Raw genomic sequence first — 17,065 nt, 5'->3', positions numbered from 1 at the left:
ATTCTGTAGTTGGTCATATTTATGTCTCTGTTTTCTTTTTGAGGTATATTATGTAGGTTATAATATACAAACAATATCTAAAGTATGTACTTGAGTCTACATGATATTAGTGCAAGGAGATATATGAGCCATAATCCTGTCTATCTATCTATCTATCTATCTATCTATCTACAATTTTATCTATCTATCTGTCTATCTGTTTATCTGTTTATCTTCCATCTATTCTTGCCATTCATTCATACCAAATGTATTTGGGATTTTCTGTTTATCTATCTGTCTGCCTATTTTTTTTTTTCTTTAATCGTACCTGACCAATGTCCGATTATAAAGCCTGGGAGAATTTATGGCTAAAAGTGTCAACACACCACCTGTGTAAACAGTGTATATATAGCTTCTCATTCTTTTATACATCTATGTGGATCATGGGCACAGAGATGATTTGCAACGTAAATTGATTGCTGAGAACAATTAGAATTAATTGACTCCATAAAGGCTCCATATTTGCCAAGCTTGCTATTGATTAGTCTCCCCATTACAGCTAGACAAATCGGTTTTCCCATCTTTTATTGGCCAAACTGCAAACTAATACTGCAGATAGTCCTGACATATGGCTGGTATTGATTTCTATTCCTGCTGTTGCTTTCTGTGTAGGTGAGCTTCAGTGTGTGCATAATTTTCTGATTACTGTGTGTGTATAAAAAGATGATTATCCAAATTTTCTTCTGTAACATAGATAATGGATGATACAGTATATGCATAATTTTCGAATTATTGCATATGTCTACAAAGATGAATAACCAATTTTCTTTTATAGCAGAGATTATAACCAATCACTATTGAGCTGGAACTTGAACTTGAACTTTATTCTGTTTCATTTAAAAACGTATATCATTTGTACGATAACAAACTGAGGACAGGGAACTATTATCTAAAGATCTGCCCGTACTCTCTCTTGATTGCTGCTGATTCTTGAAGTCAATACCACGAGGTCTTGTCTTTTTGTTTTTCTCTGCCATTGTAATGTCCTCTGAAGTAGCGGCATCAATTTTGTGACTTATACCTTCAGTAGGCAGAAGCTCTGAACAGCCTTCCACAAGTCATCAGTGCTTTTAACTCTGCATGAAGTGGCATCTGAGTATGCACACTATGTGCAGTCCATGGACCCGTGTGCATTCCTTGGAGTTAAACCATACCATTGCTCCGTTCCCCCCATCTCCCGGAGCTCCACCCACTGCATATTCACGAGTAGATTTCATATTCATCAGCTAACGGAAGTCGAGCCCCGTAGCCTCAATTAAGTGGAAAAGGTCGCTCTGCAAGCGGCCTTGACGTTTGGCGCTTGCTGGCCGCTGCCACTTTACCGCGCCATGTCGTCATTCCCCGCGAGCAGATCTTTACGTCAGGTGATAAAAATAGCCCACCATCGTATCCCTGCTAGGTTGATGCCTCGTCTCTATGTGTGTAGTATTCCATCACACTGAAACACACTGTCTCATTTGGGCTGTGAGCAGGTGTACGCATTACACACACATTTACGATGGGTGTCAGGTTTCGTACTATCGACTGAATCTTTTTCTTTTTCTTTCTTTTTATTTTGACGAAGGATTTTAAAGGTATTGGGTTTGATGGAGGGAGGCAGATGGAAAAATGGGAAATTCTTTTTACTCCACTATTGTTGTTGTGTTTTTTCATCCAAAAGTTTTATTCGATACAATATCTTACTTGCACATACTGTTCTGCAGTTGATTGTTTTCTATTTCAAGATTATGTTCAATATTATGACGCATTGTCTGCTAGACTTCTATCATAACTGCTTGCAATGGTCGGTTTCATGTTTTTGCCATTGGTGTGTTATATTTACAAACCCAAATGCTTTTGAATATGTATGTGTAAAATTATGTTGCATAAGAATATGAATATGTGAATATATGAATATGAATATGTCTTATTATCTCCTTTTTGTGGGAAAAATCATATCTAAGCCTTGATTTGAAATGAGTATAAAATCTAGTTTCAATTCTTCCTCATCATCACATCGACTTTCGGATGTTAACCTGTAGAAGACTAGTCAGGAGTATGAATCGAGGAGGAGTATGTTTGGGCAAGTCTCTATGAGAAATGCATGCCATAGCAAAATTAACTCTTCCTCAACAGGTTAATATTCATTGGGGTGCAAGTTATTATGTACTTCACAGATGAATAATGAATTCTAACTTTGAAGATGATTTTTAATTGTTATGCGTTGCACCTTTTTTGATCGATTTTGAAGAAATTCGCTGGAATTTTTCATCTTGCTCTCTCACCTGTCACAGATTGTTTAGAAAAATGCTTGCCAGCTTGTGGATTCAAGTTGTCTTATTTCTACAGCAGCTTCAGTGACATATTTTATGGCATGTCCAGTCTGCAAAGGCATTCTAAGTCTCCATATCTTTAAGACCATTGGTTTTTATTTGTTTTTCCTTAACCTGATGGCTTGTGCCATTTTCAGTTTGTTTGTTTTTTTCAACTCTAAACTTCTCATCCCCTTTTGTTTTTGTTTGCCTTCTGCAGATAGAGAATATTGAGAAATGTCTCGGCTGTTTGAATTCAAAAGGAGTGGCCACTGATGGACTATTAGCCAAAGGTAAAAGAGACTTGTGTATTTTTTTTTTTTTGCCTCATTTTGTACAGCCCTTTTAATGATAACTGCTGTATTATTGCATTTTATTGAGGCAAACAACTTATAAAAGAAACACCTGTATAAAGTGTCGTATAAATGCTTTTATTATTATTATCATTGTTATTATTATTGTTGTTGTTATTATCATTATTATTATTATCATTGTTATTATTATTGTTGTTGTTATTATCATTATTATTATTATCATCGTCATCATCATCATTACCAAAAGTGCAGATTTTATATTTTGTTCTTGATGATATTATGAAACTTGAGGGAGATATATCATGAAATATGTTTCCTAAGAAAACATATGTTGTATCTACAATCTATCAAATATCTCAGCCTCCATTACACTCTGAAATATCATGTTATTTGTTAGTAGAATTTTTGCAGAAATCCACATTTTGTTCAAGATTCCAACTGTTCCTTTATGAGTCATCTAAGCATCAAGTTCATGGACTGTCTAGATTTCTGGCAGAGCAACCTGTGCCCTTTTGTGATTTGGCTTTTCTCCCAGATTCACCACAAGATGCCAGCAAAGTTTACCTAGAGCTTTTTTTTTTCAGTGAGCATAGCATTTTTAATGAATTGATACCACAAGGATCAGGTTAACATACATTTCTTTTTACAAATTTTAATGAGTTAGATGTGTCTGAACCCTCTTCACACAGATCTCCACCAGGGCAACCTCAAGTCCGTGCTGGGCCTGTTTTTCTCGCTGTCGCGCTACAAGCAGCAGCTGCAGCAGGAAGAGCAGGACCGACGCAAGAAGTTGGCCGCCGGAGGCGGGAAGACTGTTGCCCAGCAACGTGCCCAGAACGCCAAGCAAGCCCAGGTTTGTGATGTGATGATTGTCATGACAGTGATGGTTACTGTGATGATAATCAAGAAAACAACAGAATGCAATAACTAGATTGATAATGAAATCAAGTGTAAATGAGTATGACAATTTATTTCCGATGCATTAAACTAAAGGGGGGGGGGGGGCAGGTCAAAAGTGATTTCTCTTTCCAGTTGCGGTCTTGTACTTTGGCATATTATGCAATTCTGTTTGTTTTGCCTATTTTGGGGTAAATTTACATAGGCACATGTTTGGCAGATGTGTCTACGTATGTACAAAAATAGAAAATACATTTTGGGCATCTCTGACTTAGATTTGTGTAGTTTCCAAGTTACCAGAGTTGTGCTTCCTGTATGTGTTCACTTTAATGGCAGCTGAATGTTTGCTGTTCAGGGGAACAAGGTGTTATATCCCTGTTTACAGGTAAACAGAACAAGGAGCACCCATCAAGATAATAGAAATGTCCACCTCCACCAACAATTTATGGGGGAGAGATTAGGATGCAGTACATTTGGGATTTTCTCACTTTGCCAGAGTGATGTTTGATGTTCTGAGAAAGCTCTTTGTTAACTGCCCTCATTAATGTATTGGAAAGCTGGGGGAGTGATGAACCATGGATCGTCCGACTGAAAGAAAACGGTATGCGTAGTTCCTTACTAGATAACAATCTCATAGCATAAGACCTGCAAATGTGTCAATCTGTGCTTGCCACATCATTGTGGACACTCAATCTGTGCTACAAGTGTGATTAAGTGACAGACACCCATTTTGCCAAAGGTGTGATTGGGCATATACAAGTGGCATCTAAATTGTGAATGGCTCTCACACATGTTCTTATTATATGGGGTAAAGTATCCATTTGTGAGAATAAAGCAACCTGCCAATGGTGTAATGTAATAAGGATCCATTCATATGACCTTGCTAGTCAAGTTGACATTACTAGTAGTCCAATTTGTGGCAACTTTTCCTGTGGGACATTGGGTATTGTTTGTCTGCACGTGCACACTTTTCTTCCATCACAGCTGCTGATAGTTACTGGTAGCCATGTGTAGCATTGTATTGTATGCTGGAGATATTCTGCTGGTATGTTTTATGTTTTGAGTAGTCTGATTTTCGGCAGGGATTTGAAATATTGATGCAAAGAACGAGACCAGATATGGAAATGCAAGTTTCCGTTTCGCTCTGTGCACAAGACTAACTTTCGTATTCAACGTGGTGCATGTAGGCTGATTCTAATTCACATGAATGAGATGAATTTGTGAGACTTGTTTTTGAAGGGAATTGATGGGAGATATCAGCAGAAGTGTGTGGTGAATTAGCAGCATTCAAAACAGTGAAAACTCAGGTTTTTCTGTGTAATCCAGAACTGTTGACAGATTGATTTGTTTTCTTCCTGTATTTTGTTCTTATTTGCAAACAGCCACCACCACCACCTCGTCCAAACGGGTCGATCAAGCCATCACCGGCCCAGCTCAAAGCCACTGGGGCACGCCTAGCAACGCGCCCACAAGCCACCGTGAATGGTACGCACCTGTCGGTGGGCCGACCCGCACACGGACAAGCCAATGGCTCAGCCCCTCGCGTGATCTCCAGCCAGGGTCAGAGTTTGCCGAATGGAAACAGCCGGGCCAACGGAAACAACAATAACATAGCAGGGCGAGTAGCCCCGGCCACTAACGGCTCCCATCCACCGCATGGACGGTCCACACAGAATTTGGCCACATCTGGTCATCATCAACCAGGGCGAGCAGCCCAGGCTAGGGCAAGTAGTGGTAGTACCGTTGCTAGTCACCAGACATCAACCAGAGTCACCCAGGGCTCCCATCAAGCCAACGGGCGGTTGCCTCACCAAGTAGGGGGAAGTGGTGGCCATCAGCAGTCTAAAGGACCAGGGAGCAGGGCAGGTGATACTCATCCCCCATCAGCGCAGCTGACAGTGAACGGGACAAGCAGTTCACTGCGGGGACAACTCACACAGAGTCGGCTGTCGCCAACAGGGCAGCTGTCCCTCAGTATTGTGAGCGATTCGCCAAGAAGCAGCCATGAGCAGAGCACAGGGGGGCAAGCGAAGCTGAACTCACAGGCCTCACAAAGGCAAGTCAGTGGGGCAAGTAACTCATCCGGCCACAGCACTTCAGTGGCCAAGCAGAGGTCACTCTCACCAAACGAGCAAGTTTCGCAGCGGAGACCTAGTCGGGCTTCTCTCGGCAGCACTAGTAGCGCCCACAGCTCTGCCCATCCCGCTGGACGTGGACAACACAGCGGCAACCAGCAGTCTTCGGGGCGGTCGTCACATACATCCTCCGCCAACATGCCGAAGCCTCAAACCCGGTCTGGCCATGGGGGGTCCAGCTCCTCTTCGGCCTCCCACAGCTCTGGGGTACAGCGACGCCAGCCCCCTGGTGGTTCTTCCTCACAAAATTCAGGTAGCAATCAAAAATGTTCTGCACATACAAGCTCTTTTTCTTACATATTCATCCCCAGGTTTTCCATGTGACCTTCAAATTCATGTCTTGACCTCTATTTTTCTTTTTGTCACAGGTACTTGAATGAGATATAAATCATTTTGGGTATATTTTTCTGACTTTTTTCTCACATATTGATGTGATGCTTCAAACATTAGATAGTGTGTCTCAGTGACAAAAACGAATGTATCTGTAGATGGGACCAATACCAACAAGTGGAGGATGACTTTTTGATACTGTGTACTTAAACAAAATACAGACTTGGGGGATGTACTGTGGTGATGACTTTCCAATGTTAACACTTACTGCTTCATTTATGGTATTCCATATCAAGTCTGCCATTTTGAATTTGCCTCCAGTATGCAGGTTTCTAGTCAAATGATCTTGGTAATAGATACACCACACTATTTTTGTTAATCCATTTCGTAACTTTCCTGCAGGCAGTCAAAACTAGGTAGGAAAGAAAGTCTGTAAATGCAAAAGAGAAATTATGTGAATGCATATAGATGGTGCTATGTCCCTTCTTTTGTTATCAGCATATTTGATGATATCCTGGAATGTACCTCAGCAAAATTTTCAATGTGTTGGAGAAGCAGACTGTGTAGAAAGAAACAGTGATCCATTCTGTTAAAAAGAACATGATTTTCATCAACTTCTCATTCCTTTTTGCCCACCGTCAGCAGCCCTTGCACGTAGGAAAGGTAAATTTCAAGATGATCAAACCAAGCATTAGACACACACTCAAAACGATGATATTTAACCCGAGTGCATATACGATTCTCACACTATTATTTCATTTTGATGTCGAGTTGGACGTAGATCTATTTATACATATATATTCCTCCTGAAATAGAATCACAGTTTTACGTCTATATTCTTTTCATTGTGCTCCTGATCTGTGTTTGGGTCTATTTCGTTCTCTGCTGTCGCCACACGCGGGCATTAACCATTCGTAATGCTGCATATGACCTTTGACCTTTTTTTGCATCACTTCTGGCTAGTTGCATGTAGATTTGCTGTGTTGAGCATTAGAATCTATGGGAGCTGCTTTGGGTTTTAAATTAGTCCTAATCATAATTGAAGGAAGTCAGTACCTTTCTTGGTTTTCTTCCTTTTGAAAGTTTTTTTTTTCTAATTGCTGATATAAAGCATCACCTAAAGAAGTGATGCTCTGGTTTTTCTGTCTTTCTTTTTTCTCTTCTGTTTGGTATCCTTTTGCTCACAAGCAATAAAAGACACGATAAAACAAATTTCATCAAATATGCGAGATATTTGATATCAAGTATCAATAATTGCATTGTAAAAAAGAAGAAAGGGTTTGGTGCATCTGACACAGACAGTACAAATATTTCTGTTTAACCATATACAAGAAGTAGGATGGAGATTATAAGTTAATGACAGGTAGAATTAAGTTTTCAAGAATTTTGTCCAAAAGTCTAATGAATAATATTTGCATTAAGATAGTATAATTTTACATTATTGCAGATGCTGTCTGCTTGTTGATTATTTGAATTACGCGACCAATGTTACCACAATGCCATATATCATGTGTGAGATAGATTTGTATTTTCATTTACCATGATATTTATAAAATATTGAATGATCTTAAAACCCCACAAAAGACCTCAAACAAATCTTGGAAAGGTGGTTTTATCTTACCGTTTTTCTCTCAGACATAAAAATGTTGCATGGGTTGCAGTGATAGTTTTTAATATTCAGGCTTTTAGTCCAAAAATCTTTTAGATTAACTCGTGCTGTGAATTTTCTTCAATTTAGTGTTAACATTCAAACAACGCTACACTTTGTAGTAATAACAGTAGAAATACATTTAGAAGCATGGATTGCTGTGTTTGACTGTTACAGTATTTGTTTCAAAGAAACAGACTTTGGGTATGTATGTATGTACGTATGTTTGTATCATGCAAAACATGACTAATACCTCTGTATCCTGCTTCCGTGTAAAGCTACTGCTAACTTGGGACCTAGCACAAAAGGTAACTAAAATCATCTTCCAAAGAGAAGACACATCAATGTAAACAGTGATTTTTATATTTCTTTTAATGTGCCCACATATATGGTAATGCATTTTGCCCTTATTTGTGTCCCATACTGAAATGGTGGATTTTTTAAAACTTTTTTTTTTGAATGGCAGTGAACAAATAAATGTTTATCGAGCAAGCTTGCCCGTTATGAACTGTCAGTCCACACTTCCACCGCATAGTCTTGATCGCTTGCATATTACTCTTATCAAGGCACCCAAAAGCTTCCTTCATACAATATGTACCTCATTTGTAAAAAGCGCCTGTAACTTGTATACAGCATATGAATCACATCGCTGCCTGAGTATCTCATGCATAGCAAGTATTAGCCCACATTGAAAAGCTTTGTCATATCTGCTGTCAATGCCAATTTATCAGAAATGGTGCGTCATTGCAAAATATTTTGCTTCGGTCACCAGAACAGCGACGGAAACAACAGCAAAAAAAAAAAGATGTACGAGATGAATCAGATATGAAACATTAATTTGAGTATCAATCCAATCCAATCTGGGAGCAGAATCTGAAGAGTTTCCGTATCAGGGGTAATGTCCGGGTGCTGCTGGCAGGGGGAAGGGGGGGGGGGGGTATGAAAGGCCTGAGTCACCCTGCCATCTACCCACTCCACTTTAATTTAGGATCCATCCATGACAGCGGAGTCAGTAACCTCTCGAATATGAATTACTTTAAAAAATACAACAACAACAAAAACATAGTTACATGGCCGTCATTGATGTAAAGAATGTTCACAATGTTTATGTTGATGTCACTAATCTGCCAGGGCTGGTAGGTGGATAAGGGGGGGGGGGAGTATTAGAGAGGATCTTACTATCAGCAGTGAAAACATCCGTTTCCTCATGAGGACATGGAGTGCCATGATATCACTTAAGATAGAACTTATATTGTGAAGACAAACAGAGACATCTTATTGCTGTTGTATCATGAAGAAACTCTTTCTCTTACACACAAGGAGTAATTACAGTCTCTCTTTGAATGACAAGATTATTATTATCATATTTCTTTATTGTAGAACAAGTGAGGGATCAGAGAAGGATGAGTGAAAACTATTACAGCTGATAAGGATATTCTGCTTTCAGCCATCTTTCTGAGTTTACCCGTCTGTTTCAGAACCTGTAAATGTTGAGTAAACAACAAAAACCAAACTCATTTTGTTCTTTATTTCCTCCACACATTCTTGCTCCTTTCTGTCCACTCCTCTGTCTCCTTTACCCTTATGTCATACCATGTAAACCTCTACCAAAACTGTCTCAAACCCAACATGATACCACCCCTCTCCACCCACTCTTTTACTTACCCTTTCCCCATTCCTTCCTACCCTCTTCTCCCACCCATTGCACCCACTCCCCCATTTCTTCTTACTCCACTCCTACTACACTACACACACACACACACATCTCTTCACAGGTTCGAGCAGCGCCAGAAGTTCGGCCTCCGACATGGGCTCGAGGATACCCACCCCAAACACCCGCGGTGGGGGCGGGCTGCCGAAGCCAACTGGGCCGGGACAGCGCAATGCAGGCAGTACTTCGGGGAGTGAAAGGAGCCGAGGCCCTTCCCCAACACCAGGTTCTTATGGTACATGAAAACAATAATTAACAAATGCATATAATTTTAGCATTCCTCCTTACTGTCATCTTATTAAAATGAGGAAAATAAAATCACAGGGCTCTGATTATGTATAAGTTTTGCAAGCCCACATGATACGGAGGATACAAAAATTGATACAAGCCTGTATTTCAAAAACATTGAATCGGTTGCATGTTAAAAGCTGTGATGCAATAGAAAGCTTGTACAAGTCATTACTGTAAAACCAGAAATATTTGCAGTGTGAAATTGAAACCGATCACATTTTTTATTGGCATGAAACTTTCGCAAATTGGTGACTGGCATTCAATGCAGTGTGTGGACAAAAACTTGTTCGTGCATTTTACTTTCGTGAATCTTGGCTTCTCACGAAATTTGTGAAAGTTTAATGTATGCACAAAAAAATTCAGGTTTAACAGTTTTTCAAAGACACTTAGTCTGGATTTTTTTAGTCAAATATGACATGATGATTACATAATTGTGAAGTTGTATGATATGTAACATTATTGATACATAATTCTGTCTGTACTCATCATAGATACAACATCTTTCATCCTTCATTTGTAGGTGCAATATCAGGATCCAAAAAGTCCGCTTCACAATCATCATCTCAGGTCCACCACAGTTCCTCTGGCATCCCATCTACCTCATCCTCAAATCTCAAGCCACCTGGATCATCGGGCGGGGGCAGCTCACGCTCCGCCATGACGCGCAGCCCTTCCCCAGCGCTGGCAGCCGCCGCCAAGGGAACGAACCCAGCCTCCTCCAAGCTGGAGAAGGCCAAACCCCGCTCCAGTTCCGCCCCTGCTCAGAAGGGCATCCCCACCCCCAAGGGTGCTGCACCCCACCAGGGTGGGATGGGGAAGCCATCTGGCAGTGCAGGTGGTGCTGGAGACAAGGCTGGGACAAAGATGCCTCCCAATGGGAAGGGCTCCATGCTCACAAAGTTGAAGATATTTGGAAAGGATGGCAAGGCTCCGCCACCAACCACCAAGGAGAAGGAACCTGAGAAAGCAAAGGAGGTGGCATCAAAGGGGAAGCCAGGGGGAGCAGGGAAGTCTGCAATAGCTAAGCCTGTTCCCCCAAAGAGAGACAACTCGGCGAGCAGGCAGGCTCCAGCAAAGAAGACAATGGCCAGGGACCCAAAGACCCTGCCTGAGATGAAGCTCGAGAAAAAAACTGTCATGAAACCGATCGAGGTGGACACATCTATGGACACCAGGATCCCGGTAGAGAGATCCAATTCCAATGGTCTTGTCTCACCCGGACTAACTCTTGGCTCCAGCAGCCCTAAAAATGCATTGAAAGCAGTTGCCCAGAAGACGATAGGGAGAGCATTTGGTGGAGCGAAGGGAAGGACTTCTCCAAAATTGGACCACAAGGAGTATGTGCAATCAGGCATGATGAACGGAGAACTGAGTGATGAGGGGTCAAAGTTACCGGTGCCAGAGAGCAAACTGAAATCCAAATTGCCCCTTCATGATTCAGACTTGGAACTAAATGTCAGGGGTGGGTCACGAGACCTGGATGGTGCCAAGCCAAGTGGACTGAAAGCGCCGTCGAGTAAACAGAGCACAAGTAAAGTTAAGCCAGTGCAGACGGTGGCCAGCCAGCAGCACAATATCCCCGGAAGTGCTTCCCAGATACCGAGCTCTCGCAGCATTCCTAAACCGGGTGGTATCCCAAAATCGGGGCTGAAGGCTCCCGGAACTTACGCCTATCGAAAGAGCGAGCAACTACCTCAGGGCAGCGACAAGGAAGGCGAGGAAAAGATAACATACACAAGGGGTGGTGCCTATAGCCCGGTGCCACCAAAGCCCCAGCCAGAACCTCTGGTGGTGCCAGATAAGGAGGCTTGTGCATCTGAGTCTAGCAGTAAGTCACCTTTGGTGAAGACTCCGTCGGGTGGCAGAAACTCCCTCACGACATCACCGAGTCATAATCGCTCACCAGCGAACACTGCCACAGTGGCACCGTTTAACTACACCGGCAGTCGACCGCCATCTAAGGACTGCAGTGAAACCAGTATGAGTGCATCAAATGACACCGATTCAGTGAACAGTACACCCATTCACAGTCAGATCAGCATATCTTCCAACACCAGTCAGTCCTCCGAGAACAGCGTCATTTACCAGCCGAAGGTTGATGAAGAGTTCTGCACAACCGTCTACAAAAATGATAAAGCAGTGACAACATTTGGCACTCCAAAGCAGCAGCGACCCATGAAAGCCATCCCCGATGTTCCAACCACAAATGACTATGATGTGACAGTAATGAACTCACAGGTGACCACCCGACCACCCCTGACACGCCCAACGAAGGAGACCACATTCGGGGACAGCATCACCACGCAATTGAAACAGCCTGCCCATGAAGTGCGCAGGTCCCCCGATTCTCAGCATCCACAGCGGTCATCTAACCTGACGAGGAGAGGGTCACTGGGGTCGGCCTCCAAGCTCACCAACATGTCGACCGTAGCGGTGTCCATCCCCACTGATTCGACCATTGACAGCAGTGGAGGTGTGACCAGCAGAAGCGATCAGCGCTATGGTCCTCTTCTTAGCAAGGTCTACTCTAACTCTATGAGGCGGACTTTCTCCAACAGGTCACACCTCAATGACTTGCAGTTCACCGACCAGAACCTCATGGACGACTGCAACGACTATGTGAGTGAGGACATCGCCAGTGGGTATGTCAGTGATGGGGACATTCTTCACCGGACGGCAGGGCTTGGGGACATCGGAAGTGGGTACATGAGTGAGGGCGGAGGCACGCTCTACGCCCGTCGCATCGGGATGTCCTTCCGAGTCCGAGATGGGATGGCAGCCGTGAGGGAGTACCTCTCCAAATCCATGGACCTCAGTGATGAAGGAAGGTGAGGAAAGATGTGCCTGTCTGTTCAGATGTGTCTCTGTCTGTCTGTCTGTCCAGGTGTGTGTCAGTCATTTCAGTTAGTTTGTATTTTGAATATCTAGCAATCATATGAGCTATATGCCACATTATACATCAGCAATGCATAAAAATCCTCTTTTCTTATTGATTGTGTAACGGAACTCCATCATTTTAGCAAACAAGAAATTTGGAACAGATAAACACAAAACACATTAGAATTTATCACACAATCTTGAAAGGGGGATTCTTTTTTTTTAAATCTTAAAACATGAGAATTGATGAACAGCTTTGAGTATATATATATGTATATAATTTTATATGGATTTTTTTTTTCATCTGCATTTTTTCACTCATCATGAACAGATATGGACAAGTCTTGTGTTCATTTTGTACCTGACTTTTGACTTCCCGTATACTAGTACAGTAGGCCCTCTACAATGAAGGAGGGATCATATAAAGAGCTTTGTTAGTTTTTGAGAGTATTCCCCCTTTGCATGGAGACCCTGATCATGTTGTTTAATTTACCAGATTCCAGAAAGCCAAGCAATTATGTTTGGCTGCATGTACAAACATAGGTCTGTCATGAGTGTTGTCCTGCATTTCAACTAGAGAGGGCAGCAGAGCTACATGATGCTATCTCTCTCAGCCCTGCCATGATAATCCCATGAAAGCCAGAGACCCAATCTTGTTACGGCGGGGTGAATAATCCGTAATTCTATTTCAGCAGTGCCCTGTCGCCAATGGAGCCGCACAAATGTGCATTTTAATGCCTGCGTGAGCGCAGGCCTCTGTGCTTCTCTGCATGGATGTGTTCCAATTTGGCAGGGGTAAACAAGGGATGGGTTTGTGCATCTGAAAATAGCGTGCACAGATCTTGCAGTGAAAAGTGGTTATTACTGGGTACTCAAGTAGAAAGGGAACGTTTACTGTTTGCTGTACATTTCTTCCAAAATGCGTTAAGTTTGTGCTTTGTTTCATTTCAGGTGTAACTTATACCTTTTTTTTTTTTGGATCTCAAAAAAAGAATGTGAGAAGTTGATACATCTATTTGCTCTATGTAAAATCCCCAAACTGGTAGTTCAAATGACTGCCTGTGATGATCATTATAGTATTGTTATGGGGTTTAGGCCATCAGCTCCCAGATGATTATTATTGTATTGGAACAGTGCTTTCTACTGTGATGGCACTTACATCTTGTTTACAAGTATCTGGCACTTTTGCAATACACAGTGGCAATTCAGTAATGAGCTGCAATACACTGGCATTGTGGGGGGAAAAAATGCTTCAGTGTAGATGTACAGAAACATTATGCAGCAAGTGCATTACTAGGGAAAAGGGAATGAGAACAAAACACAACCCTTTCTAAATTGGATTTGATCTACTCTTAGTTTTCGCAAGGAGAACCAAAGAAATCAAGTGCGGTCTTGCAAATGAGCAGTTGTAACACTGCCAATATTGCATCAGTGGTAGTTTATGATTGTGACATTCTCCAATGTATATCTGCAAACTACGTCTTGAGCAAGATTTGAGTGGCAATAATGCAAGTTTTGTCGCCGAATTATGAACTGTATTGATGTGAAATTCATGTACGATATCCACTCAAACTGATAATGCCAAGATATTACTCCAGTACTTTTACAGGCATGGTGATGTCGATCCGGGTGTATGCGAAATTCACATGATTTGCACTCATCCAGGGAAGCTACATGGTAGTGTGGAGGTATTGATCGCCCCCTACTCTTGTAGGATTGATTTTTTTTTGTCCCCCATGTCTTTCTCCACCAAGAGACAGTTGCTGCGGGCACCACGTTTCCAAATTGTTCATTCCTCGAAAATGTCCATGATCTTGTTAAAGCAATATCTGGAGATCCAGATCTGGCTGTTATTAATCATATATCTGCTCAGAGATATGCTGCAGAAAGTGAAACTGAGCTGAGTATTAAATTTGCACAAAAAGAAAATAGATAAGATATGAATTTTATCTAAAGGTCAGTGACTTTACATAAAAGAAAGAAAATAATAGTTGTCATTGTGATATCTAATAAAGATCTTAACATAGTGTTTTTCTAAACCTTTTCCTCTTTTTACTCCAGACCTTTTTTCCAAACAGAATCGGCCAAATTATCAAAATGAAAAGGATAAAGGTCAATTAATTCTCTTTTTTTTAAAGTAACCCACCTTTGCCAAAAAAAAAAAAAAAAAGTGAATGAAGATTAAAAAGAATAGCAAAGTCATGCGGAATGCATTAAGTAAGGACAGGCAACATTTTGATGGCAAGTCTGTACAGTTTATAAATTCCCATTTTGTTTTCTTTTAAAGTGTTACATCATAAGCGAATCAAGCAAGCTCCACTGAGACTGGACGCGAGAGGAGTTCTGATGTGATATTGTGATCCAGGGGCAGCATGAGATGGCACGACAATCTGATAAGATTTGCACGATCACATCACAGCGATCTCATTTCAACGTTTTGGCATATTTTTGATGCCGATAAATTGACCTCAAAATTCCACGACTGGTCTCTCTTAAAACTCTCAAATTTCCTTGTACTTAAAGCTATGGATCCATATAAACCTCGGTAGACTTTCGTGGGGGAGGGGGGGGGGGGGGTGGGTTGGTGGTCAAGGAATCACTGCAAGAACAAGCAGCATCTCTCATGGATTCAGTTGACCCTAGCAGATAAGATTTCATCCCTGCAAGTCTCATCCAGGAGATCAGGTGGTTCCTCACCATGAATGCTTTCTTCTTTTTCACGCGGACTTCTCTAGTTTTCACCTTTTTTCTCACACCCTCACTCTTCTCCATACCTGCAAAATCATCCCTGCTTCTTCACCCACGTCAATATTCACCTCTCGCATCACTGCTCTACCCTTTCTAGATTTGTCGTTGAGATTTTACCTCCTCCCCCCCCCCCCAACAAAAGGGGGGGGGGGGGAGTGCTTGTTGCAGTCACATTTGGAATAGGAAAAAATGAGAAATTTAGACATTGGATTCATATGAGAAAATATCTTCGATAAATTTTCCTGTTTTGAGAGCTGCTCTGCATGATTGTGAATAAGTTTAATGTGTCTGTTTCTGTGTACTCACAGGTGACTTCAGTGAGATTCAGAGTGTTGGTCTGTAATCTATTAACTTGAACTTTACAATCACACAAGCCAAACCAAACCAATAACCAGGACATATCAGGAACATGACAATTATGCAGCTTGTCATAAAATTCTTAACAACTTTATAAAGCAGAATAAAAGCAGAGGCCTTTCCTTGCCGATGGTTACTTGTGTGGATACACTTGCTGCAGTAACATATGACTGCAGCTTGGAAGAGTTGCTTTTTGTGATATCTGGGGATGGTGTGGATGCACCCAAAGTGCTGGTACCATGGTAGGCAAAGGCCACTGACCAGGAAGGGTGACCTGACGTAGTTTCTCATGATTTATTCATTCCCACTCGTGTGTTTGCGAGCTCTACCATGCATCAGTCAATGGAGTCAAATTCAACCAACCTTAAAAGACAACACAAAAAAGTCCATATTCTACTGTCTGTTTGCTTTTTCATTCCTGGCATCTGTTTCCTACTCCTTTATCATTTTATTGTTTTATCTTTTTGATACTCATTCCCATGTCAGCTGATATCGGCTGTTATTACCTTATGTTACTCATTCCCATGTCAGCTGATATCGGCTGTTTACCTTATGTTATTACCACATATACCCAGTGCTTCCTTCTACATGTACTCCATCACTATTACCATTATCTATCACCCATGTTTAAACCTGTTGCCCTGAAATGTACCTTACTGTAGATGTTAAATGGAATTTCAGTAGATGTACTACATACATGTACTTTCGACATCAGAGCTACACTCAATCTAAGTTTATGCCACCAGGCCTATTTGGTGTCAGTTTCTCCTTTTATTGATTCACAATGTCTGTTTCATATTTCCAGGATGCTGTTCCCAACAGACTCTCTTAACCCGTTAAGGACGGTTTGATTTTGCTACAGCACGCATTTCCCATAGACACCTGCCCGGGTATACTCGGGACTCATCATCAGTGGGTTAAAGGAATGGTTTCACTCATCCATGAAACACAGTATGTGTTTCTAGACATACGTACATGACATGTGCATTTAAATTTATATATCAACGTGTATTCAAATTCATATATCATGAGGTAGATTCATCATAACATAAGCGATGCATTATGATATGACTAGGGGCACAAATCAGTACATACAACTTTCCCTCAAAGATTCCCTAAACCATGGTAATATTTAAGGTTTATTTGCAAATATTTTGCATTTATTCTCTGTCCTGATTTGGATGACAAGAGGTGAAAGTTGGCACTTTAAATGCTAATCTCATCTCAAATCCAATCTTCCAGTAAGAGTAAGTGGGGGTGGAAGAGATGACTATTTGCTATCAAGGGAATCTAGTAAAATTTTGTTTCCGTTCGATTAACCCCCACAAGAAGAATTTATGCATTCCAAAGAGAATCTGTAGAAGTAAGTCTATGACACTTGATTTGTGCTATACAGAGGTTCTAACTGTTACTTCGAAAGTATTTTG

At 41.4% G+C, this 17,065-nt stretch overlaps 1 protein-coding gene across 1 annotated transcript in view; it reads left to right on the top strand.

Annotated features, from left to right (window-relative positions):
- LOC140228524 (uncharacterized) overlaps positions 1-17,065 on the top strand; it is a 456,303-nt gene that overhangs the window by 311,738 nt on the left and 127,500 nt on the right. The window contains exons 4-8 of the mRNA XM_072308758.1: positions 2,551-2,623; positions 3,334-3,497; positions 4,924-5,929; positions 9,430-9,600; positions 10,177-12,484. Coding sequence (XP_072164859.1) covers positions 2,551-2,623; positions 3,334-3,497; positions 4,924-5,929; positions 9,430-9,600; positions 10,177-12,484 — 3,722 coding nt within the window. The remainder of the gene's footprint in view (positions 1-2,550; positions 2,624-3,333; positions 3,498-4,923; positions 5,930-9,429; positions 9,601-10,176; positions 12,485-17,065) is intronic.

This window comes from Diadema setosum, chromosome 5 (genome assembly GCF_964275005.1).
Source record: "Diadema setosum chromosome 5, eeDiaSeto1, whole genome shotgun sequence".
Classification (NCBI taxonomy): Eukaryota; Metazoa; Echinodermata; class Echinoidea; order Diadematoida; family Diadematidae; genus Diadema; species Diadema setosum.
Note: the sequence above shows the minus strand (reverse complement) of the source record. Positions and strands in the feature narration are given on the sequence as shown.